This window comes from Pteropus vampyrus, unplaced genomic scaffold (genome assembly GCF_000151845.1).
Source record: "Pteropus vampyrus isolate Shadow unplaced genomic scaffold, Pvam_2.0 Scaffold245, whole genome shotgun sequence".
Classification (NCBI taxonomy): Eukaryota; Metazoa; Chordata; class Mammalia; order Chiroptera; family Pteropodidae; genus Pteropus; species Pteropus vampyrus.
The window spans coordinates 861,277-884,852 of NW_011889026.1; the positions used below are offsets into that span (position 1 = coordinate 861,277).

Here is a 23,576-nt window from a genome sequence, read left to right on the forward strand (position 1 = left end):
CTCTAGACTAGGTCAGAGCTGAGGACACCTGGTAGGGCAGCAGCAAGTGCCCTGTTCCCTGCTTCCCAGAGGCCACAGTCAGACCCAAGGAAGAGAGAATGACTTGGCCCATCGTGCCTGGGGTCTCGGCCTGTAGGGCCACTCAGAGGTACAGGCAGGGTGTCTGGCCTTCTCCAGGCTTGGTTCTTAGCATATAGGGCCTCTCGAGGTCACTGCCCGTGCTGAGCTGGGTCGGGGGCCGGGGGAAGGGCCGGACACGACATGCAGGCTTACCCGCCTTCATCAGCTTACCACGTAGCGGGCGTAGCTAGAAAAATCCCAGGGCACACGTGTCAACCATGCAGACAGCGCGTGCCCCGGAGGGGACAGTGGTCAGAGACTGAGCTCGCAGAGGGGTGCTCAGTGCCGCTGGCCACGCAGCAGGGGCAGTGTGGGGTGAGCACAGCTGCCCGCCTAACAGAGACAGTTCCGCTGAGGGGGGCGGAGGGCGTAACAGCCGCATGCCCAGGGCTGGGCTCCGACCAGCGGGCTCCTCTGTCAGCCTCTTCCTCTGCTTAAGACCAACAACCTGACGGCCTGCGACCCCTTTCCTGAACCCATAAGCTCTGCGGGCGTCTCAGAGGAACTGTCGCCCAGAACTCGGAGGAGTGGGTTGAGGGGAGACCGCTTTTCACTGTGGGAGGCCCCTGCGTTCCTGGGCGGCATCTGTTCAGAGGCACGGAGCGGGAGCTGGGGGCGGCGGTCCCGGCGCACAGCCCCTCAGCTCTCTCGTGCTCTCTCGTAGCTCACCTGTGGTTCACGTGCCCGGGGTGAACGACATGCAGTCCCCCTCACCCGCGGGCCAGAGCATGTCCCAGATCTCCCGGCAGCTGAGCCAGAGCCAGGCGGCGTGGGCGGGGAGCCGGCCGCCCTTCCCTGGACAGGTACGGGCCTCGCGGACGGCACGGTCCCCCGGTGCCAGCGGGCAGAGCGCCCAGATGTGACTTCTCTGGGTGTTGTGGCCCTGAGGCTGGCTCAGCGCTCTGAGCCGGACCACAGCTGGGTGTCCAGGAGCACAAGTCAGGGCAGGTCTTGGTGGTCGTGGCACCGGGCCCCGTCATCAGAAGCCAGGGGACCCAGATCACGGTAGCCCTGGGGGTGACTTCAGTAGGACCTGCCCCAAACATCCAGGGCCCAAGTCCTGAGGTTCTTGTGCCTGCACAGGCTGGCCTGGCCCCCACCCTGCGCCCAGCCAGCCAGGAGGGCCGCGGGGAGTCCGGCCGGCCCAGAGCAGCATGTCACCCTGCCGCCATACCTGTGGGTGATGGTGACCGGCCTGCAGCAGGGGCAGGACCTGCCGGTGCTGCACCCCATCTGGGCTCTGTCCTGATTGCAGCAAATCCCTTCTCAGTCCAGCAAGACGCAGTCGACCCCCTTTGGGATTGGGACAAGCCACACCTACCCGGCCGACCCCTCCTCCTACAGCCCGCTGTCCAGCCCGGCCACCTCCTCGCCCAGCGGGAACGCTTACTCCAGCCTGGCCAGCAGGACTCCAGGGTTCGGTAGGTGGGGAACGAGGTTGGGCGTGCCTGGGAGGGCCAACAAAACTGCTTTGCAAACATCCCGCGCTGGGGGGCCGAGCCCCAAGCTCCAAGAGCCCGGGACCAGATGCAGAGGTCTCCAGGAGGCTCTGTGTCCGGCCCCAAGGGGGCTGGCGGTGTTTCTGAGGGGTGGCTGCTCAGACCTGGGCTCTGCGGGTCGATCTACGATATTCGAGGCCCTGGGACTTCTGAGTGCTGATGTCGCTGAACCTGCCCTTCACCCTCTGGCCCTCGGCAAGACTCTCAGGCCCCCCAAAGCCCCATAGTCTCCTTTCAGAAAACTGGAGAGCAGTTCTGAGGACTCGGTGTCTGAGTAATAATCACCGAAGTTCTTTCTGTTTGTAACACCAGAGCGGGGTCCTGCGCCGTGGCGGACATGTTGCAGGTCTCGTTAGAGTTACACAGCTGCCTTCTGGGGCACGTCCCTGACACCCTTGCTGTCCGCTCCCCGCACGTGTGCACCCCTCAACGTCTCTCCCGGGCCAGGCCTCCGTCCCGCACAGGTGGGCCTAGTCAGGGACCTCTGGCTCTGGCAGGAAGCACCAGCCGGGGCCCCGTTTCCTACAGTGCTGTCACGGTGACATTCAGGAGTGGGGCTCCTAGGGGAGCATGAAGCTGCACCCAAACATCCGAGCTTCCGTTTTGGCCATCTGTCAGCCTTAGGGACATCGCAGTGGAGGTCCCCGCCTGTGGGGGGCATGGCCAGCTGCACCCCTCAGCCCGAGGTCCTGGGGCACAGCGTGTCCTGACGCGTCTGTCCCTCCCCAAGGACTCAGCGGTCCCTCCAGCATTAATCCCGTGCGCTCGTAGCAGGTTCTCGTGTCAAGCCCAACGTGTCCGTGGCCACCTGTTCACACATTCACACATACATGCTTTCCGGTGTAGGAAGGGGCGGTGAAAGCATTCAATTCATGTGTGACACAAGTCACAGCAGGTCGACACACATCAACTCCGGTCACCACAGATGGCACTGACGACTCTGAGGATGGGCGTCTTTTGCAAAGCTCAGGACACACCAGCGTGACACCGCGGCCCCTCCTCGAAAGAGCCGTGTCCACCCTGCCTGGCCCGCCCAGCCCGGCAGGTTTGTGCTGGAGAGGTCGGTTGAAAGGATTTGCCATTCCAGATACGTCAGAGCTTCTTGCAGTGAGAAATAGGGTGACTAATTAGACCCGGAGCCGGGCTGGCTGGGCACGCCTGTGGGGGACTCCGTCACCTGAGATGCTCAGCACACCATGCTTCTGTCTCCCCCAGCCGCTGCCCCCAGAACAGCCCCGTGCACTCGGCCAGCTGCAGGCCTTCCGCCCCTACTAGTGAGGGGTGGAAAGACGAAGCCTTAGCCAGAGCCACGGGGAATGTTTGCTCCTTGACGTGCGGTGGACGCCTTGCCCGGGAGCATCTGTGAGGGAGCAGCTGCCACTTTGGGGCTCTTTGCCAACTTTGTGCAGCAAGGTGTCTGAGCCACGCGCCGGTGACATCTCACAGCAGGTGACTCTGTGGTGGGTGCCGTCCCATGCTCGCAGGGCGTTGAGCCGTGTCCCTGTCTCTACCCACTATCACTTCTCCATTTATGACAATGAGCAGATGTCTCCGGACACTGCCAGTGTTCCCCGGGGCACGAAGCCCGCCCTGGTTGACTGTAGCCAAGCTAAACCCAGCCACCCAGGACGGCCGAGCAGGCCTTCGCGTGAGCTTTGACCCCTGGGGCGGTTTCCAAATCACACGAACCTCACAAGGGAGAACTTAGCGACGGCGAGATTACAGCATTGAGCGCCCGTAAAAAAGTGTGTTAAAAAGACGACATCATTCCCTTGTCCCCACAACTAGGGGCCCACAGCTCCTCAAGGTCCTCATCTTTGGTCTGAACGCCCACCCGGTTAGCCCAGGTGCTGGCGGCCTGTGACATGACCTCTCTGGCCCCCTGGGCCGGCAGGTGGCCCGTGCATCCAGCCAGGGCTGTCGCAGCCCAGACTTGGTGCAGGAAGCCGGCAGAGCCAGAGACGCGGCACGGCCAGGACCTGCTCCCGGCCTGTAGCCATCCACGTGGCTTTGGGAACAATAAAGCAGCATGAAGATGCTGGTGCCCACTGGGGCTTTTTCCGGACGCGGGCAGCGGTCCATCTCGGAGGCGCAGCCGTGAGCATCCCTGTTCACCATCTCTCTGCGGCACAAGCCGGTCCGAGCAAAGGTTTCGGCGAAGGCCCCACAGTGCTCTGTCCGGGAGAGATGACGCTGCGGCTGTTACTCGTTACTTACTCGGGGTCCCTGAGGCAGGTCAGAAAGGAAATCGTTGGGTAGCAGAGGCCGGAGGAGGTCTTCCCCCTTTAACTGTCATGTCACGTGGCCAGCGGACCTGTCCTTCGGGTCACCCGTCGCGTGGCGTAACGTCCTCCGGGAGGCTGGGGCCGAGTGAGGCCCCGCTGCCTCGCTTCCCTTAGGCGCTGGCTTGACCCGTGAGCACTAACTCGTTTGGCGTCGTTTCTAAAGCAGTCCGTGGATGAGTTTCCTTTTCTGCCACCCACGTGAGAGGAGCTCTCCCCTTCCCAGGAGTTTAAGGATTTTTACTCTGCAATCTTGTGTCCGTGCTTCAGAGACTCGAGTCCCCCCATATACAAGCAGAGGGCCAGTGGTCACCCTCCCCTGTCCCTGGCTGTCACTGAGGAGGACCCATGAGAGTGGGTGTTCGTGTCATGCGAGTGGACTATTCCGGCATGGGCCTGGGAAGTGTCTGCCAAGTGAACCGATGAACCAGCCATTTTTCGCCGCCCCCCTTCCCCATCTCATGTGTCGATGGAAGGCAAGGCCTAGCTGAGGTCCCGCTTTCAACGTGTGCGAAGGGACAGAGGCACACATAAGGACCAGGGGGCACCGGCAGAGTCGTGGGGGACGTAGTAGAGCCAAAATCGGGTGTCGTCCTACAAGTCAGCAGAAATGCTTCAAAGAGCAGGCGGTCCGGCTGCTGGTCCCCAGAGGAGGCCAGGACTGAGCGTGCTGAGGGCCCGTCGGGCTGGGCGGGGACGTGGCCGTGAGTCATTGCAGAGGGCTGAGGAGACGGGCAGTTCCGCAGGAAGACGCTGCGGTGTGGATGGCTTGAGAAGTTGGAGGGCAGAGGCAGGCAGGCAGCTCGGTGGGAGTGAGAGTTTGCTGGAGCTGCCACACCACAGGGTCCCACACCGCGTGGCCTGAACAGCCCGCACTCCCTGTGGCCCGAGGCGGGAAGCCTGACAGCCCGGTCTTGGCGGGGCGGGTCCCTCGTGAGGCAGAGGCCGTTTCTTCCGTGTCTTACGTGGCCCTCCCTCCGTGCACATCCACATCCCAGCCTCTTATCTTTTTGTTGTTAATTAAAAGATTTTCAATGACAGTTGACATTTAATATCATATTCGTTTCAGGTGCAAAGCATAGTGGTCAGACGTTAGTATAACTTACGAAGTGACCCCCCTCCCCCCCGATAAGTCTAGTGCCCGCCTGGCCTTACCCATGTCTTACAAGGACACCGGTCATGTTGGAGTAGGACCCACCCTGATGACCCCGTTTTACCTGAATGACTTCTTTAAAGGCCCCGTCTCCAAACACAGGCACATTCTGAGGTATTGGGGGTTAGGCCTTCAGTGTGAGTTTGGGGGACACGGTCCAGGCCTCATCAGGAAGGACGGACTGAGAGACGTTATGCATGATGGCAAGACCTCTGTGGTAGCAGGTCCTGGAGGATGCAAGTTGGGACAGCCCTGCCACGCCCTCACCTTCTGGGGTGGCCATAACCCTCTGTCCCCTGGAGCAGCGGGTGGCCCGCTTGTGTGCTGCCTCTGGGCCTCCAGGATGGGCCAGGTGGCCGTCAAGTGTGGCCTCCCTCACAGCTCCAGCTGCTGCTGCTGCTCATTTACTTTCGCTGCCGTGCTGCATTTCTAGATGTCCGAATCGGGCCTGTGGACGTGACTCCACGAAAGCCTCCCTCCTGGCCCCCGGGTCTCGTGACTGTTAGCAGAAGGCTCTGCAGATTGCCAGACGCTGGTTTTTGTTGGTTGGTTGGTTACAATGGACTCCTGTGTGCGCATAGACTTAAACCCCTCTCGTTCTCGACGCCTTCCCTGGTCTCAAAGCAGGCTTCACGAACGGTTATCATGCGGGGCATGAAAAGCACCAGGTCTGAAGCATCGAATGAGTGTGTGTATGTTGTTAACGCCCTTTGTGTCAGGCAGCAAGGGCGGGTTTGTGCGTGCGTGCGTGCGTGCGCGTGTGCGTGTGTGTGTGAGAGAGAGGGGTTTATTATCCTCCTCAAACACTTTATCGTCTTTCCTCGGATTCACCCGGCGCCCACCCGTCAGGTAGCCGGGGTCCTCTGTGGTCTGCATGGCCACTGGGAAGAGCAAGGTGGGGCTGTCCTGCCACCCAGGGCTTGGCAGAGAGCCCGTCGCCCCCAAACTGCCGCTGGATGGTTCGCAGCAACAGAACCCAGTTCCTGAGTTTTCGACGTGCCTTAATGCATGCTAATCCTCTTGGGTCGAATCTTTAAAATGTTTTACACAAAACTCTGCTCTTTTTTCCTATTTTCTGTTTCTGCTTTGGGTGTTCTTTGTACAGCGTAGACAGAAGCCAGGCTGCTCACTTACAGGTGAATTTGCTGGTTCCCCCAGAGCCCTGTGTTCTTGTCTGAGCTGAGCCCAAACCCTCTGCCCCCAAACCGACGGGCGCTGAGAAATACTCAGCTCATGGACGGGCGGGAAGGGCGGCGGCTCATGGCCCCTGGGGAAGGACCTCGTGGGGACGCCCTGTGTGCCTTCAGCCATGTTCCCCGAGAGGCAGTGGGGCTGGAGGAGGTCCGGGCCTGCTGAGGGGAGGCTTGTCCTCTGGAGGGGCCGCTGCTCCCTTCTGATGCCCGTGCCGGTGCCCGAGAGGGCTCCTCCCGGCCCACGGAGAAGGGGACAGCAAACACGTTCGCCCAGCTCTGGACGTGCCTTCAGGGACGGGGGCCCCTGTGGGCCGCAGAGATTCGTATGTGTCAGCCACAGCTGTCTTCTGAAGCACGTGTCCTATACGTCGATCTTTCAGCCGAGAGTGGACAGAGTAGCGGGCAGTTCCAGGGGCGGCCCTCGGAAGTCTGGTCGCAGTGGCAGAGCCAGCACCACGGCCAGCAGAGCGGTGAGCAGCACGCGCACCAGCAGCCGGGGCAGACTGAAGTGTTCCAGGTAAATCCAGCGAGCACCACCTCGTAGGTACCTGGCGTCTCTGCTTCCTTCTCCCGGGTCGCTGCCGCCGGCGCCCCGTGCACATAGCGGTCGTGAGTTCCCAGAGGCCCTGACGGGGAGGGGTCCGGGAGCGGAAGCCCAGGTCTCCTCTCTGGTCAAGCGCAGGGCGTTTCCCGCCGACGGAGGACACCTGGGCACCTTGCGGCCATCCAGTCTGAGACGGTCCTGGCCCATTCCTGGCGCTCGGCAGGCCTGACCTCCTGGGGCCCCTACAGTGGACACGGCCGCGGGGCTGCCCACAGGTCCTCAGGCTGCACTTTGAGGCAGGAAAGTTCCCACTATAGGGAGGGGAGGCTCCATACGGGGCGCAAGCCATCGACTACCCCAGCCAGGTGCTCCGTCTGCAGGAGGGAGAAGCACCTCCCAACAGGAGCCCAGAGCCCCAGGCGGGTCCTGCAGAGGAGGGGTGGGGCCGAGGCTGGTGGTGGGAGGGTCGGAGACGCCCAAGATGGCGACCCCCCTTCTCGAGGGCCAGCTCACCGTGGGCAGGTCTTGAGCCCAGTTGTGGCAACAGTCTCCCCGGGGCAGAACCCTTTTAAACGTGCAGGGGAGCACCTTGCCCAGGCCCGGCCGGGGCTCCCCTGTCCTCCAGTGGTTGCCCCCGATCCCTCTGTAGGGCTCAGCCTCGCCTGCCCGCCTCCCGGCAGCTGTGGAGGGCAGAATTCCCTCACCTGGCACTTCGTGGTCATGACGCTAAACAATTCTTGGTCAAATAAGTTTGTGACATGCTGACTGGTTAAACAGTCACTGGATTTCTCCACTACGGGACTGATCAGAGGCTTTATCGTACTAATGAGGATCTGGGATTTTTAAGGGGAAGGGGAAGGGTGCCTCGTTCTCCAAACTTGCTTGTCCAGAAATTCTTTTCTCCCAGAGTGTCTCACAGCAGAGGATTCTCCAGACCGCGCTTGGGGGACTTAGCTGTAAGGGGCTGAGACGTAGCTGCTCCCGTTTTCGGGGTGGCGTTCTGAGGCCCGGGAGCTTGCAGGACGTGTTAAGAGTGAGGTCCGACCTGCGCGGCCTTGGCCCTGCCCTCCGTGTACTCATTGACAAGGGACCCGCTCTGCATTCCGAGCGTCGTGTGGCCGTGCACGCGCTCGGGGCCAGCCGGGCCCTCCTGCCACTGGGGCACTTGTCCATCTCGCGGCCTGGCCCGGCTTTGACCACAGGCTGCGTCCTGAAGCCGTGTTTACCTGCGGGGACGCCAGTCCCCAGGAGGGAGGGCTTTCCGGGTCCCAGAGTTCAGGCCGCCTGACAGCTTCCCCCCCGGGGCCTGGGGGCGTGGCCGGTGGGGGGCGTGAGCGGCCTGGGGGCGTGGCCGGGCGGGTGAGTGGCAGGTGGGGCCGCCGGGACACGCCGGTACCCGACTGCCCTGTTGCCCTCTCTCCTGCAGGACATGCTGCCCATGCCAGGGGACCCCACCCAGGGGACCGCCAACTACAACATCGAGGACTTCGCCGACCTGGGCATGTTCCCGCCCTTTTCCGAGTAGCCGCAGGCGGGGCCGGGCTGCCGCTGTGCAGCGCCGCCTGCGCATCGACAGTGACGCCGACGCCCCCGAGAGTGGGGCCCGCCCTCGCCGCAGGAGCCCCCAGCGGAAGGCGCCCCACCCCCCGTGCACCCCCAGACACGGCGTCGCTCAGCTCTAAGCCGAGGCCCCGGCTGCTCGGCCGCCGACCGGAGCCCAGGGGGACGTGGGGAATCAGTTGTATTTATTGTGTTGTATCTGTGCGTCCTTGGGAAGTGAGGCCACTGGGCCCTTAAGATCTGGTCGTAACTAATCTCGTAACGGACCATGTCCACCTGTGAGAAGTCCAGTCACAGCCCAGGGTGCCGAGCACCCCGCCAGGCCCGCGGAGGAGGCTGGAACCGGTATCCTTAGAGGGCGGGTGGGCTGAGGGGCTTGGGCACGCAGAAGTGGACGTGGCCCCACTGTCCCCCAGCTCACCAAGTCTTTGTGCCTCTTGTGCTGTGGGACGTGTACTTTGTGTGGTGTGACGTGAGTCCCTGTCCTAATGGCTGTGTTGTGCTTCCTCTGTTGTGTGTGGCCAGAGAGAGTGTCTAGAGCCCTGGGGGTGTGGAGGAGGCGTGGCCCGGGCTCTGGGCGCCAAGGTGGCGAGCTGAGCCCAGCAAGCAGCCATGTCCGCAGGTGTGTCTGCCCCGTGCTCTGTTGGTGTGGGTCGCCCCCCAGCCCAGGCCGGCTTGCCTGGAGGGTGCAGAGCACTGGACGGAGGGCGGGATGCCTGGGCCTCCTCTCCTGTGCCACCAGGCTTGCTTCCCCAGGGCCAGCCTCGGGGGCGTGTTCTGCTTGCTCAGTGAGTGGCTCCGGGGATGGTTTGGGGGTGAGCCCATGTGGGAAGACCGGAACTCTGAACCCTGTCCCGCCGGGCTACCTGAGCCGTCTTTCTGCAGCCAACGGGGAAAAAGCAGTGGCATCTTGGGAGAGACCGAGTCAGGCCTGTGGGCTGAGGACTGGGTTCCGGTTCTAGGGATAGTTCTGATTCTGCCGTATTCGCCACGGCCTTGAATTCTTTGGGTCGTCTCAAAACGGGAGTCAGAGGTGACTTCTGGAAGCTTCTGCTGGGCCTCTGAGCCCATGGTCCCTGGCTTGCTGTGTTTCCTCAGATTTGAGGAGAGGATTTTTGGACTCAATCGCGGTTTTCACTCGTCTCTGCCTCTCCCACGCCTGTCACACGAAGGACGACCTCTCCTGTCTTCTTTTCCTGACCGCCACCATCCTATGCGCGTCACCGTCCCCTCACCTCCCTGGCTCCCATAGGAAGGGGAGCTGCCCATGGCTGCCTTAAGGTGACTGGAGGAGCCCACCCCCGGGAAAGCCCTGCGTCCCTGCCAGAGTTCCTTCAGGTGACCCCCGTAGGCCCCCGACTTGAAACAGGCAGAGTGTCCCTCCCTGTGATTCCGGAAGCCCAGCAGAGTGGAGCTGGTCCCAGTGGCCTGCGTGCAGAGCGAGCCCAGTGGGCGGGATGGGGCCAGGCGTGTTTGCTCGAAACGACCCTCTCAAACCTCTGCGTGAAACGCCAGCCCTGTCTGGCACCCCAGGGGGACCATGGGCCCAGCTGGCTCGGGGAGCTCCACCTGTAAAATCTGCCATCAGTGGGTGCAGTGCCCTCAGCCAGTGCCACCTTCATGTGACTTCATTTCTTAGACTCAAAATTAACACTGACTTTAGTTTCCAGAGTGGCTTTTAATCCTTTGTAAATAGGGGTGCTTGGGTCTTGGGGTTGGGTGCACGTGATGTCGTGTCACCCTGAGGAGCTTTTGGCTTCTGGAGAAATGGCAGGCTGTGGAAACGCCGGCCACCCTGGCCGTACCAGACCCAGGCAGGGCTTCCCCGTGTGGCCCAGTCACCTCTGACTCGCAGCCTGGAGCTGGTCCAGGCAGTGGGCACAATTACTTCCCCCAAAGGCACAAAGATAGCTTTTGAATCAAAGAATAGTTTCTTGATGAAATGAGAACGTATTTTTCTTGTGGCCTTTAGCCTATGAGTTTGGAAGTTTGGTGGCTTTTGTGTTTGTTTTTCCTTCTGTTTTTTGGAGGGAACTTGGGGTTTTTCTGAGGTGGCTCATTACACTGACGTGGGCTGCTGCGTCCCTGTGACTGTGCTGGGCACCGAGGGGCTGCAGGGGAGACAGGAGGGCCTTGATCCCAGTGACCTTCCACCTGCTCTGCTCACTTCGACTCAGTGTAACAGGGAGAGACAATTCCTGGTCCTGGGAGGCGAGCGTTTGGGGCGACAGGAAGCCAGACGTCTTTCTTTGTGCCGACAGGGAGGCCGCGTGTCCCCACGTCAGCATCCCGACGCGGTCAGTGCCCTTGCTTGTCTGGACCACCAGATGAGACAGGTCCCGGGAAATGAGTGACGTTCCCGTCCGCACGTCCGCACTCGGCCCAGCAGATGACAGTGGATGCTCACCCACCCGCTTGCCAACAGTCACGACCCGTCCCGCCAGCAAGGCCAGGCCTGGTACCCAGCAGCCCTGGCTGGTAACAAGGCAGGGTAGAAATGCTCTTTGTTTTACCAGAAAATGTGGGTTTGGTCGTTAGGTCCCGTGTCCCAACTTGCCAGGGGTCTTCCCCTTCCCCCTTCCTCTACCAGATCCTTGTCTCGTGAACTAAGGGGCCGCGGGCCACCTGGCTGTCCTCATGTCCTCCAGGGCCTGGGCCAGGGGCAACGGGGAGAGGTGTCACACCATGGTGCAGGCCCATTTCACACGTGCCTGGATCTCGTGGCCAAAGCTGGTTCGGCGGTCAAGCAACTGGCGAAAGCTGGGGGTGGGCACTGACCGCGGAGGTGGCAGAGCCAGGGTCTCTCGGGCTGTGCCGGAACGGGGCGATGGCCTCCGGGAGCAGCGTCATCACGGACGAGCCGCAGCGGACAGTTGAAGCACTTACCTGTTTCTCTTCTAACTCTTCTCATGGATGTGAACTGTGCTGTGGACCAGTCATCGTTTGTGTTCCTTGAATGTCCTCGATGGCTAACAGCTATGAAGTCGGTTGTGTGTATGTATAACGAATGTAACTGCCTTTTAAAATTTCATTGCAGTAAAAACGACTTTGAACAGTGACTGGCCCAGGACAACTTTGTAATTAAACAGTTTGTGGATAGTGCCGGTAGCAGAAAACAACAGAGCCTCCAGCGTGCCCAGCACCTGGGCACCATGCAGTCACAGGTGTGGGGTCACCCGGAGTAGAGAGCTAGGTCTGTGGCACCAGCAACAGCAAAGGCTCTGGACTGTGTCTCTCTCTCTCTCTCTCTCTCTCTCTCTCTCTCTCTCTCTCTCTCTCTCTCTCTCTCGGGATTCTTATTTGGTGTTGGGAATAACACATGAGAGAACCACCACGCACATCCTGATCTTAACACGGTATGAAAAGTATGATGTACGAAAAATGATAATAAATTCCATGTGAGTGGAAACATCTGATGTTGATAAGGGATGTCTGTAAAACATTTAGGGGGAAAAATCTAGGAAAATAGACTCATGAAATCGAGCCAGAGAAGGAAGTCTTAAACAGGGCACGTAGACCACAAACCACGAAATAAAGTATCGATATGTTTGAACTCACTAGAAAAATATTTGGCTTAAAGAAATGGAAAAGACAACCCATAAACTGGCAGAAAATACTTACGATTTTTAGACCCAACCAAGTAGTGTTTGGAGAGTGTTCAGAACACATGAAGGATTCGTAAAAATCCATAGGGAAAATGCAACTCAGTAGGTAAATGCTGACGCGTTTTAGTTGTCGTGAGATGTATTGGAAGAGGCTGAACCTCACTAGTAATTAACAAGTGCCAAACTAAAAAGGGTCACGGAGGATGTTGGGAAAACAGGGACTTCCTGCCTGTGGAAGCTGGAAGCGGCGATGGCTCCAGTGGCGAGCGTCAGGCGGTGTCCCCGAGAGGCAAAGGCAGCCCAACCCCGCGACTCGGCGGCCCCCGCCCGGAGTGCCCATCCTGAAGAGCCTTGCGCCCGTGCACGAGGAGACGGGTAAGTGCAGATGCGTGTGCTGTCTGTCATCCAGTCGACCCCCTGTCTGCGGGGCACGTGCCAAGTCCCCCAGGGGCTGCCTGACGCCCTGGAGATACTGTGCTCGCCCCGCACGTCACGTCGTGTCACCCGGAGCCTGGGACACGCGCGTTTGTGCTTCCGTGCCTTCACTCCTCCCTGGCTCTGTCTGCTCCGCCCGTCCACCCCCACCCTGCTCTCTGGTGGCCCAACCCCAGGCCTTGTCCACGATTCCCCGGCCTCCTCGGGCGGGTGACGCCTCGCTTTCCTTACCGCGCTTGGCGCCGGGAGCCTGTGAGGACACGCGCTTTCCGCCTCGGTGCCCAAGGCTGCTGCCTTCTGGCGCCGGTACGCGTGTACCTCCACGGCGCCTGGCAGGGCTGCTCCATACACACCTGCCGAAGTTAACTTAAAAGGCAGGGCCTCGCGCCCCCGAGGATGTCGATGCAAAAGAACCAGGAGAGCGTCAGCCCCGTGAGCCGTTCAGTCCTCATTCGTGCCTCGGCGAAGTTTCCCAAGGGGCCTCGAGCCCGTGGGGCCGGGCTGGGGAGTGTGTGTCTCAGCGCTGCGGGCATTTCCTGGGCTGTCGTAACAAATCACCCCGAGCGAAGTGGCTTGGGACAGCGCACGCTTGTCACAGTTCTACAGGTCACAAGTCCAACACCCGTCCGCCTCCCGGGGCCGTGACCAAGTGCTGGCGAGCCGGCTCCCTCAGGGCTGCCTGGCCTTTTCGGCCTCTGTGGGCGGCCGCACGCTTGGCTCCTGACCCCTTCCCCGCATCGGGCCAGCCTCTCGTCACCGCCGTCACACCTTCCACTACTGACCCTGGTCTCCTGCCTCCCTTTTAGGACCGTGAGGTAGATCATTCCAGGGTCATCTTCCATCTCAAGATCCTTAACTATGTCACACCCGCAAAGTGCTTTCAGTCGTGAAAGGTGACACAGTCATAGGTTCCAGGGGTTGGCACGTGGACACTTGGGGCCGTGGCGGAGGTTACCACGCCTACCGCGCCGTGCAGTCGGGAGCGCGTGCCCGTCGGCACGTGGGGCCCGGACAGCCGGCAGCGCGGTGCTCAGCTTGGCGTGTCCTCTGCCCCGCGTCCTGCACCCCAGTGCTCAGGGCGAGCGATGCTGCTGGGGGACACGGCAGCCCTGGGGCCCCGCTCCCCGCCGTGCGTGCTCCCCCCGCTCCGTCAGCGGCGTTGAGGACACGTTCCGGCCTTTGCCTGTAGCACCTGCAGGTGCTGAGCTTCAGCATAGTTAAGGGTGCTTTGTGCCGGGAGCGGTTTTTCCTCCCCTCACACGAGGGCGTCTTGAATTCTAGATGCAGATGGCTCACATTCGACTTTGTCGTGCCGTGAGTGCAGTTCAAGCAGGCCTGCTGTCCCTGTCACAGTCGAGGTGGGTGGGTACTCCCGTCGGACACACACGCACCCCTCCACTACCAGCTCCACTCCAGGCTCTGGCCTGTGCCGGCCTGGCCCCTCGGGGAGCTGCCTCTGGCCCCCGCCTTGGCCAGGCCGCCCCGCCCCGTGCTTGCGTGCTCCGCTTGCCACTTGGCAGGGGAACAGCCCTGGGCATCTCACCGCACGGCCTCCTTAGGGGCAGTGGCCGTGTCCCCCTCAGCCCTGGACCTCACATGGTGCCCGGCAGCCAGTAGGACAGCTGCATCAAAGGGAATTCGAGAACTTGGCTGTCCCGGCGTTAGTTGATAAGCAGACCTGTCCTGAGTTCTCTTAAAGACGGGCTCAGCGCCCCGGTTTGTGAAGCCATCCACAGACCCAGCAGTTTGTAAAAATCTTCCTTAGTGGTACCTTAACTCAGCCAGTGAGTCCGGGACTTCGGAAACTCCCAGAAAAAGGCAAATGTGACGGCAGTTGGGGTTCCTTACTCACCAAAACATCTGTTACTCAGACAAACGTTTTCTCGATGATGATTTTGTAAAACATTTTGGGGAAAATATAAAAACAAATTAATTTGCTTGTTCTGTGACTCCCCAGAGCCTTGCCAGCCCCCGTGTGTGATGTCCCCCCGCCTCCCCCGTGGCATCTGACGAGCATCTCTCCTCTTTGCCCTTTCGAACTGTGGGGAGAAAATGCAACAACTCAATTTGAGGCAATTGTTTTTGATGAAATGCTCTTCGATGTCACTGACCCTGTGACACGGAGGACACAGGAGCTGTTTTACTTACTCATTCATTTCCTCCGTTCCTTGTCCTCAAATGGTTTTGAAATTGGGGAAGTTAAAAAAAGAGAGAAAATTTTCTACCGAGTTTTGGACTCAACTGAATACGAGGCAGCCAGCAACCGATGAAATTTTCTCGGAATAAATTCAACAGTGGCTACCACTTGACACTAAACATGCTGTACTTTGTCCCCCGCAGCGCTGCGGCGAGGCAGGGCCCGTAATACGCTGTCACAGACGTAGAAGCCGATGTCCACCTTACGTAACCTGACCCAGTGGCTAGTAAGTGACGGAGGCATGACGCGAACTTAGTTCAGCTCTCGGCTGCCGTTTGCCGTGTCCGAATCCTGTGATGGCCCCGTGGGCCACGAGTTTTCTGCCTCCTCTACTCCCAGCACCCATGGGTCTGCCCCACCCCCGTCCTGCCTCCCCGGGCCGCTCGCTCCAGCGCTCTCAGCAGGACTGGGGAGCTGTGGCTTGCCCTCGCCGAGTCCGAGCCTGGCAGTGCCCTTGACCCTTGGGGCCTCACCTCACCCTCATCTCAAGATGGCCCTTGCGAAGTCAGCATGCCCGGCCCCAATGTGCGGGAAAGAAGCGACGGCTTTTGAAGTCCTGGTGCCCAGGCCGTGCGCCGAACCAATCGAATCATCCTGATAGTCACATAACGACCCAGCCTCAGGAGTTCTGACAGCACCTGGCGGCTAGAATGCGTGGCTGGGTTGCGGGCACCGCCGTGGGCCCGCTGTTCTGCGCACACCCGCCCTCACCTCCCAGGCCAAAGTGCCGTTTTCATAAGTGGCTCCCAGTCGTTTCTTTGGGCGAGCGTCTGATCCTCAAGGAAACAGAGGTGGGGGCTGTGGGGAACGGGGTGATGGGGGGCAGGACTCGAGGGGCTCGGATGGTGTTGAAAACGACTGGCGAGTTTGCACCCTCTCGGAAGGCAGAGGCGGCCGGCGAGGCCCCGGCAGCGAGGACTTTGTCACCGGCGTCCGTAACCCCGAGGGGCCCCAGGCTCTCAGAACGAAGTTTCCTCGGTTTATTGCCGTAGCGTAGGGAAAGGTGCGGGCAGAGTGGCTTCGTGGGGTACGGTGCCCCCAGTTCCCTCTCCTCCCAGAACGGCGATGAGTCATTTTATCTGACTTCACGATGACATCAACTGGCACTTCTCAAGAAGCCCTCGTATGCTGGCCGCCCCTCGGGGGTGCGGGGGGAGGGGGCATGTTGATGTTTGTGTCTCGTTTACCCTCCTCTGTGGATTGTGGTTTTCCGGTGGAGCAGTAAATGCCACTGTAGGAAAAAATGGAAAATCCAATTGTTCAATACGCGAGCACTGCGGTTTCCTGTCCTTCTGCCAGAGGCCAGCTGTGAAGTCACACACCAGGGCTGCTCTTCCTGTGAAACTCGAGGCTCCCCCTTCCCTGCCGTGCCGGCTTCTGTGGTCTCCGCCTGCCGTTCTCATCCTGTTTTGTTTTTGTGTTTTTGTTTTTATTTAATTTTAATGGCTTCGATCTCCTCCTGCCGTCGGATCGTAAAGGATGTTGTGACTCCATTCACCTCTCGTCACATGCGGCCGTAACGGTGCGTGGGGTGCTTGCTTGGGGGCTCCTTGCGGACGAGGACTCCAGCTTTGTCGTCGTTCGTCATTGTGTCCCCCAGGGCCCTCCTAGGTACGGTGCCTGGCACCGGGCGATGGCTCAAGACACACGTCTCTCGGGAACCAGCGCACCATGCCCCCTTCCCCATGGGGACGTCCAGCCTGGAAGCTGTGGCCTCCCCCGTGGCCTCTTTGTCGCTGTCCCCCTTGCCCGTCTCTATCTTGACCGCCTCCTCATTTCCCAGGCCAGCGGCCAGCTGCCCAGCGCTCGGGAACCGCTCAGTGAGCGGTCGCTGGGTGTGAGTCGGTTAGAGACGGATCTGAACTCGCTCCCAGCAGCGTGGACAGAAGCAGCTCTGCAGTCACCTGTCTCTCGGGCCCTTTTTTGGCCCTTACGTGGTAGAAATGCTATTCCTCAGAATCCGGGCGGGGCGTCGACTCTGGCTCAGGGGCCTTCTGCGTAGTGCCTTCCTCTTTCCTGGGTCGGCGAGGTTCACAGAGTGTGCTGTGTTTGTTTTGGGGTCCACGGAATTCGGGGCCCAGAGGGCGAGAGTCGGCGCGGAGTTGGTATCCTGTCCGTCACCTAGTCCCGTGAGGGGGCATCTGCCCTTGTCAGGCCCCCTCCCTTGTGGCTGGGGAAACCAAGGGCTGGGAGACACGCTCGTGTCTCATCGGGCCAAGCGGGCGGCCGCTGGAGCAGTCTCACCCGGATCCGGGGGTCTCACCCAGATCCCAGGGTGTCACGCAGATCCCGGGGTCTCACCTGGATCCGCCCTCTCTTCGCAGACTCGGTGAGGTCCGAGCAGGCTGTACACGGCGCTGTGTGGTCGTGGAGCCTGACCCGCAGCGGGCAGGGGACTTGACGGGCCTTCACGACGGAGTCTGGGGGAGCTCTGCTCCCTTCCACACCGCACAGTGCCGAGCTCACTCCCTTGGGGTGTCTGGACCAGCCCGGGATACTGACCAGTGCTGTGACCGGGGAGCTAGACGCCCCGAGAAGCACTTGGCCTGGACCTCAGCACCCCGCCAGGTTGAAGCCTGACATGACGGAGGCGTCCTCACGTGCTGAGGGGTGGGGGACGTTCGGGAGGGACCGTCCAGCAAGCAGGAGCCGCTGCTTTTCTGGGCAGGTTGGAAGGTCCACGCGGGTGGCAGACGGACCCCGCCTTGTCCACACCTCTAGCGCCTGGCCTCCAGTGAGTCCTGCCCAGCACACAGCTCGGGGTCTGAAATGAAGTCAGTACGCACTCTCTGACACCTCGTTTGTCAGAATTGGGGCGACGCGGGGAAGATGGCAAGGCCCCCCATGCGAGGATGACCTGCACGTCCACAGAGGGATGTCAGCGCACACAGTGTGAAATCCTCAAAGGATGTGTGTGGCGATCGCCACGTGTCGCAGGGCCGGGGTGGGCCGCAAAACCCGTCCGTGCCCGCCCGGTCTGACTCCTTAACCCCAACACGGAAGGGAAGATCCAGGGCGCTTCGTTACTCTGCGTCACGGGCACGTGGCTGTTTATTCCATTAAGCTCTCTAATTTTCTGGAGGTTTGAGGGTTTTTTTTTCCTCGTAATACTGTTCACAGTGGGTTCCAAAAGTAACTATATTAGTTTCGCTCCTGAGTCCCAGTGCTGGGGCTCCCCACGGCCGCTCTGGGGTTCAGCGATGTGGCAGAAGGACCCACAGAACTCAGGAAAGGTGTCACATCTGCAGTGGCACCACATTGCAGTGCAAGGGCAGAGGTGAACATCGGCAGAGAATAAGGCACACGGGGCAGAACGCACTCCCAGGGCAGTGGCACCCACAGCGCTGCCCGCCAGGCAGGCTCGTCTGAGTCTTGGTGTCTAGGCTCTTGCAAGGGCCGTTCGTGTGGGCGTGGAGCCACCCAGGCTCTGGCCTCCGCAGAGGTCAGAGGCACCGTGTGGCCCCGGCCCTCGTCATAAACCGCATGGCCACCGTGAGCGATCTGGTGGAGTCCCAGGCCCCAGTATACGGCTCTCGTCAGGCGGACCGTGGCAGAGCCGGCAGCATGTCTCCTGGGAGCGCGAGCAGGGCCAGCCCTTCTGTTCAGGGACAGAAGTCCCGAGCCGGCCGAGTGAGCCCTCAGAACCTCTGCAGCGACACGGAAGTCCACCGGACTTGCAGGCTTCCTGACTCACGTGACCACCTACCTGCAGCCTTCAAAAAGCCCGCGAAGACCGGGGTGGCCGGGGGGCCTGGTCCTCACTCCAGACCTAGGAAAATGGACTCCAGGGGGTCGTTGGGGGTCCAGGAAGGTGTCCGCAGACGCTTCAGAAACCGATGGGCTGCTAACTGACCTGTCCAGGGTAACCCTGCAGGTGGCAGAGGCAGGACCCAGACCCGGCTACCTTGAATCTAATTCTGTGCTGAATAGACTAGTGATTCCCAAACTCATCTGCACATTCAAATCCATCCAGAATCTTAAAATTTCCAGAGCCCAGGCCACACCCCAGATGAGTGAAGTCACGAAATCGGGGGTGAGACGCAGGCTTCATCAGACACAGTGTTTGAGGCTCCCTGGCCTCAGCACGTCCCGAACACCTGCTCCGTGCGGTCCACGGGCCGGCTGTGGGCATCAGAAGCGCATCGTCTCGGACCTCGGCCAGGCCCGCCGAGTCAGCCTCTACCTCTCAGGTGAGTCCCCAGGTGATACCGGCGCACACTAAAGTTATGTAAAACGTGCCATTCTGCTTTTAGATGGGAGAAAACAATCTAGTACATTTTCATTATTTATTGACAAGAGCAGTAGCTGTGGCTTTGAGTTGGCAGCCTTTATTTTCCATTAAATCAACATTATGTAAGTGCGATGCTGTCTTCCCGGTTTCGCGATGGCCGTGTTTCTGAGTGATTATTATGAAGTCCCTCTCCGTTGCCCGGACTTGACTCGAAAAGGCTGTAGAGAAACTGCCCTAAATCTCTCTTCATCCGTTTCTCTCGAGCTCTAAATGGTCTCGAATCTTTAACAAAATTAAACTTTCCCTCATTCTATCAGCAGACTTTCTGAGAACTTACATGCTGTGCGATGTTGGGGTTCGAGACAGGAAATAAAAAAGCAGGCAGGGTTCCTGTTTGCAGGCGGCTTACAGTTTGTCGCGGAAAGCCCTCGCGCGCGCCCACATGGTTATAGACCGGGAGGGAATGTGAGTCATGGAACGAGGGTGCTCAGGTCAAGTGCCCTGTGACTCACATGCAGCAGGTCACTTCCCGCTCCCGGGATTAGGGAAGCCGTCCTTGGGAGGGCTGGAGGGTTCGCACATTCAGGTGGAGGGGGGCTGTTTCTACAAGAGAGAGAGAACACGACGTGGCTTCGGTCATCAGGTGAACGCTGGTATGTCTTAGGACCTGTGGTCGTAAAGGACAGAAACTCAGCCCAACCTGGTTAGGGCAGGAAGGAGGATTTGGGGCTCGTAGATTCTGTAGGTTGAACAGGCGAGCTATGGAGAAGCCTCTGGAACATCAGGAAACACAGGCTCCCAAGCCACCAAGAGGCTTTCCGATTTTTCTTTATGTGCGTTTCATCCTCTCGCGTTAAACTGGCTTCCTTGACACGATAGAAATGTGGCTGCAGAAATTCCCGTCATCTGTTTGCATCTGGCATCTTCTAGTACCCAAGAGTGAATCCCCAGAGATCTGTATTTGCTTCAGGATACCATGGGAGCGGGGGACGGGGACCAAGGTAGAGCTGAAATAAAATCGGCCTTGAATCGATAATCGCGGAAGCATGAGGGTTCCTTACGTCAGTCTGTCGACTTCTATACACGTTGGAAATTTTCTTTGAATCAAAAAGCAGTCCTCGAGAATGAATCCTGCTAGCCTGTCTGGATCCTGTCTCCGATCGAGCAGCCCTGCCCGGGGGCTGGTGACGGACGAACTTGGCGGCTCTCACTGAGCCACGAGTGAGGACCGCATGGCTGGGACGGCCGGAGAGGAAGGAAGGACATGTTCCCAGAGGGAGAAGGGGGTCCTATTTCCAGGCGTAAGACAGGGGTCCTGGTGGAGAGGCTCCACTCCGTGCCGACTCCTGGCTTTTCACCGACCCCTCCCTCTCTCCCGGGCTCCAGGCCGTGTTTCTGCGGGTCGTCGCTGGACGTGGCAGGTGTAGCTCTGAGTTGGCATGTTCCAAATCAGACTTGATTGTCTTATTCCTGCAGTGGATCCCTCCTCCACCGAGACATTCCAAACGGAAATTCCCGAGCCACGTTTAGCTGGTCCTGCTTCCTCGCGCAGTTTTGTCAATTCTGAATTGTCTATTCCTCCCCGCCCGTCCTCCCCCTTCCCAGCTCCTCTGCCAGCCCCGTCGCCACCGTCTACACAGCGCGTCACGCGTCCCCCAGCACCGGCGGAATCGTCCCCGTCCGTGCCTCCTGTCCCGTGGCGTTCCCGGCGTTGCGGCCGCTCACAGGCGGGGGCTCAGGGGCGCGTAAAGCCCCTGCCCCGTACCCATCGGGCTGTGTGCACCACACCACGCATTCCTCGGTGGCTCTGCGTGTGCCGCCGCCGCCACCGTGCGGACACCTGGGCCGCGTGTTCAAGCCCCTCTGGCTCGCGCAGAACGGGCTCTCGATTCAGCGGGGCCCAGAACTCCGGTCGAGCCACCTGCTGGAGACTCGGCTGTGACGTGGTCGGCTCCCCTGGGAGGGGACGCCCCCCGACGGGGCCCGCGGCGTTCCTGCAGAGCGGTCCCCCTGTCCCTCCTTAGGCGCCTGACCCTTAACTCCTGCTCTCTGCAGCTCCTGCCCAGCCACCCACATTCCACTCTCTGGAGCCTCCGGAAGGGTCATCGGACTTGTCAGATCAGCCCTCGTGCTCTTCAGACTCCAAACCAGACATTCTTTCTGGAATTGCTCAGCGGGCAGGCGTCGAGTGCCGAAGCCTCACGGCACGCTTCAGCCTGTCTGCAGCTCCCCGGGCGGGCGGCTCTGGGTTGCATACAATATTCGGGCGTGGTTGGACTGGAGACGGGACATCGGCAAGGAATGAGGAAGGAGAATCGTGAGTGGATTGAGGGCACCCTGGACGCTGCACAAGACGATCCGGTTTTTCAGCAGCCCGCGACGAAAAGCCAAGGAGACGGGGAGCCGTGTTTGTGCAGGGCTGGGGACCGGCAAGGTTAAGAGCCGCGAAGGATCACAGAGAACCTCTCCTGAAATCCCCCATCCAGATATCTTGGTCCTACGAGCATCTCAGTCCTCTCGTTCCTTGAAGACTTCGGCATCTAAAAGGAAGTGGTTCAGACTTTCCTCTTTACATTCTCAGAATTTCTTGATCTGTTTTTTTAAAAAAATCTCTCTCCTTATCTGGTGTGGCAAAGGGCAAGATATTTCTCATACTATTTTCCTAATAGGTGGCTTAAAAGATAAGTGATTTCTTCAGCGGAGATTACACGTAAAGAACACGATGGACTTCATCTCGTTAGACTTTCGGAAAGTATTTGAAGTATTATTTTCAAAGCAAAACGGAGTTTCTGAGTCACCCGGTATTTTTTACAGATTCTTCTGCAAACGTGAGAATCGAGATCCGAGGCCAGATACCGCGCGGCACGTGGAGGGAAGGGGCCGGGCTTCCAAGCTGCTTCTCAGCCCTCGCAAGACCATCCATGTTTAGAGCACGTGACATTTCCACAGTGCTCTTCCATCCACGGTACGTGGGCTGCCTTAATCTACGTCTTTCGACCTGCGTGGGATGCTGGCCCTTCCTGCCAGGGAAACGAGGCGTGGGCCAGTGTCCAGCGGCAGTCCCGGTCACTGGCGCAGGGCAGCGGTGCTTACGTGTTTACACCAAGACGAGGGCCGGCTGGACAAGCTGAGGTGGGCCAGTGCGTCACAGAGACACTACATCTGCCCAGCCGGGCCAGTGGAGCCTGTGCAGCCTGCCGTGTGGGAACCCGCCGTCTGCCCGCCAGGAGCTGTCACCGGGCTTCTGCTGCCTTTCGTTCTGAGCTAGCTCCGGCTTCCGCACACCTCCTCCCCTGCGTCGGGCAGTCCCCTCGTCTGTCCTGGTATTTCCCGCTCTCGGCCGCGTGGCGGAGCGTGGGGCAGTGGGGAGGGTCGTCTGAATCCGAGGCCCCTGATCCCGAACCGCACCTGTTCTCCGCTGATCGCCCACGGCATGAGCCTGGACCGTACTGCGGAGGTTCTGACAAAGTCTGCGTGTGTGTGAATGGATGATGTCACCCTTCTGATTGGCAGCAGCCCCGCAGAAGTACCCATCAAATCACAGCAGACACCTGTCACAGCCAGTGTGAAATGCATCGTCGTGTACGCACACGCACACGCACACGCACGCACACGATTTTCTTTGCCCTGTCAGCCCCAGGCCTGTGGTGGACGCCATATGGAGACGAAATCCCTCTATCTGACTCACCAAGAACACGGCTACCATTCCCAACCCCCACAGTGTCTTTGCAAACCATAAATCTCGTCCCTACGTTTTGTGGGTCTGGAAGTTATTTGAAAATGGGGCTGGATTTGTTAGAAGTTTTTTTTTTTTTTTTTTGCACTGAATGTGAAACCCGTGTGAGTGTTAAATTGTGTGTTTTCTCTCCTTTTGATTTCATGGTGAATGTGAGGCTTGGGGTTTCCTTCATTAGTCAGAGGAGTAGTTTAAAGAAGATGAACCTGTCCATTACGCGTCCCCTCCCGGGTCTCCAGTGCATTCTCGTGCATCCTTCCCCTGCCTGCTAGAATGCCACGGCTCCTCGACCTTATGAAAGAAACGCCCTTCTCGAAGACGAGATAGAGTCATGTGTCTCCCCTACCATTCCCCATCAGATTTCTCTCAGCATTCTGCATGCAGATGGTGAGCTGAACGGTGCCCTGCTGATTGGACATATCAAGTTTGTCACCTGTGAAGCACGGACACGCAGCTCGGTCTGTCCGGTCTTACGCTGGTGTTACTGTTTCTGGCGCGCGTGTTTAGTAATTTGTTATTGTAAACGCCCTGCAGCTGAATCGTTCACATGCACTGTTCGCATGTGCAACTCTCCAAACTCCTAAAAGAAAAAAAAGATCTTAAAATTGATGCTATGACAGTGTTTGTTATCACCTGGAAGTTAGATTTGCAAGCTCAGCACATGAGAGAGTCTTCCTTGCCGTTTTCTACTTTAAAGCAATTCCTTATTTAACCTAGTTGAACTATTACATCTTTGCACGTTTTTTTAAAAAAGCGATTGGAAAGGATCAAAACCTGAATTCCAGTCGATCGCCGAGAATGTTTTGCGTTCCTCTCTTGGGCTAGGACATATTTGGTACTGATTAGACAGGGACAAACAAGGTGGACACGTTCCCTATTTTCAAGTCGCTTAACAAATCCAAAATGTGTGACCAGCTTCAGGGACTGTGGGCCGCCTGCTCAGCACCCGTGAAGAGGTGACGGGGCGCAGGCGTGAGCACGTCACCGTCCACGCAGGGGACGGAGCTGCGAAAGCGTCTGT

The 23,576-nt window shown here is 59.3% G+C and overlaps 1 protein-coding gene and 1 long non-coding RNA gene across 10 annotated transcripts in view; both read left to right on the forward strand.

Annotated features, from left to right (window-relative positions):
- Positions 1-23,576, forward strand: part of ARNT2 (aryl hydrocarbon receptor nuclear translocator 2) — a 74,759-nt gene that overhangs the window by 14,618 nt on the left and 36,565 nt on the right. For 3 of the 9 annotated variants that reach the window (XM_023520069.1, XM_023520070.1, XM_023520075.1), the window contains 3 exons: positions 785-923; positions 1,376-1,541; positions 21,634-21,784. In XM_023520069.1, the coding sequence (XP_023375837.1) occupies positions 785-923; positions 1,376-1,541; positions 21,634-21,784 (456 nt within the window). Of the gene's footprint in view, positions 1-784; positions 924-1,375; positions 1,542-6,627; positions 6,788-8,217; positions 11,411-20,874; positions 21,137-21,633; positions 21,910-23,576 lie in introns of those variants that run through there. The other 6 variants (XM_023520074.1, XM_023520073.1, XM_023520072.1 and 3 more) reach the window with 6 other exon arrangements.
- Positions 1,552-6,617, forward strand: LOC111729091. The gene is made up of 3 exons (XR_002776083.1): positions 1,552-2,415; positions 5,183-5,189; positions 6,362-6,617. It is a non-coding gene; the product is annotated as an uncharacterized LOC111729091 (long non-coding RNA).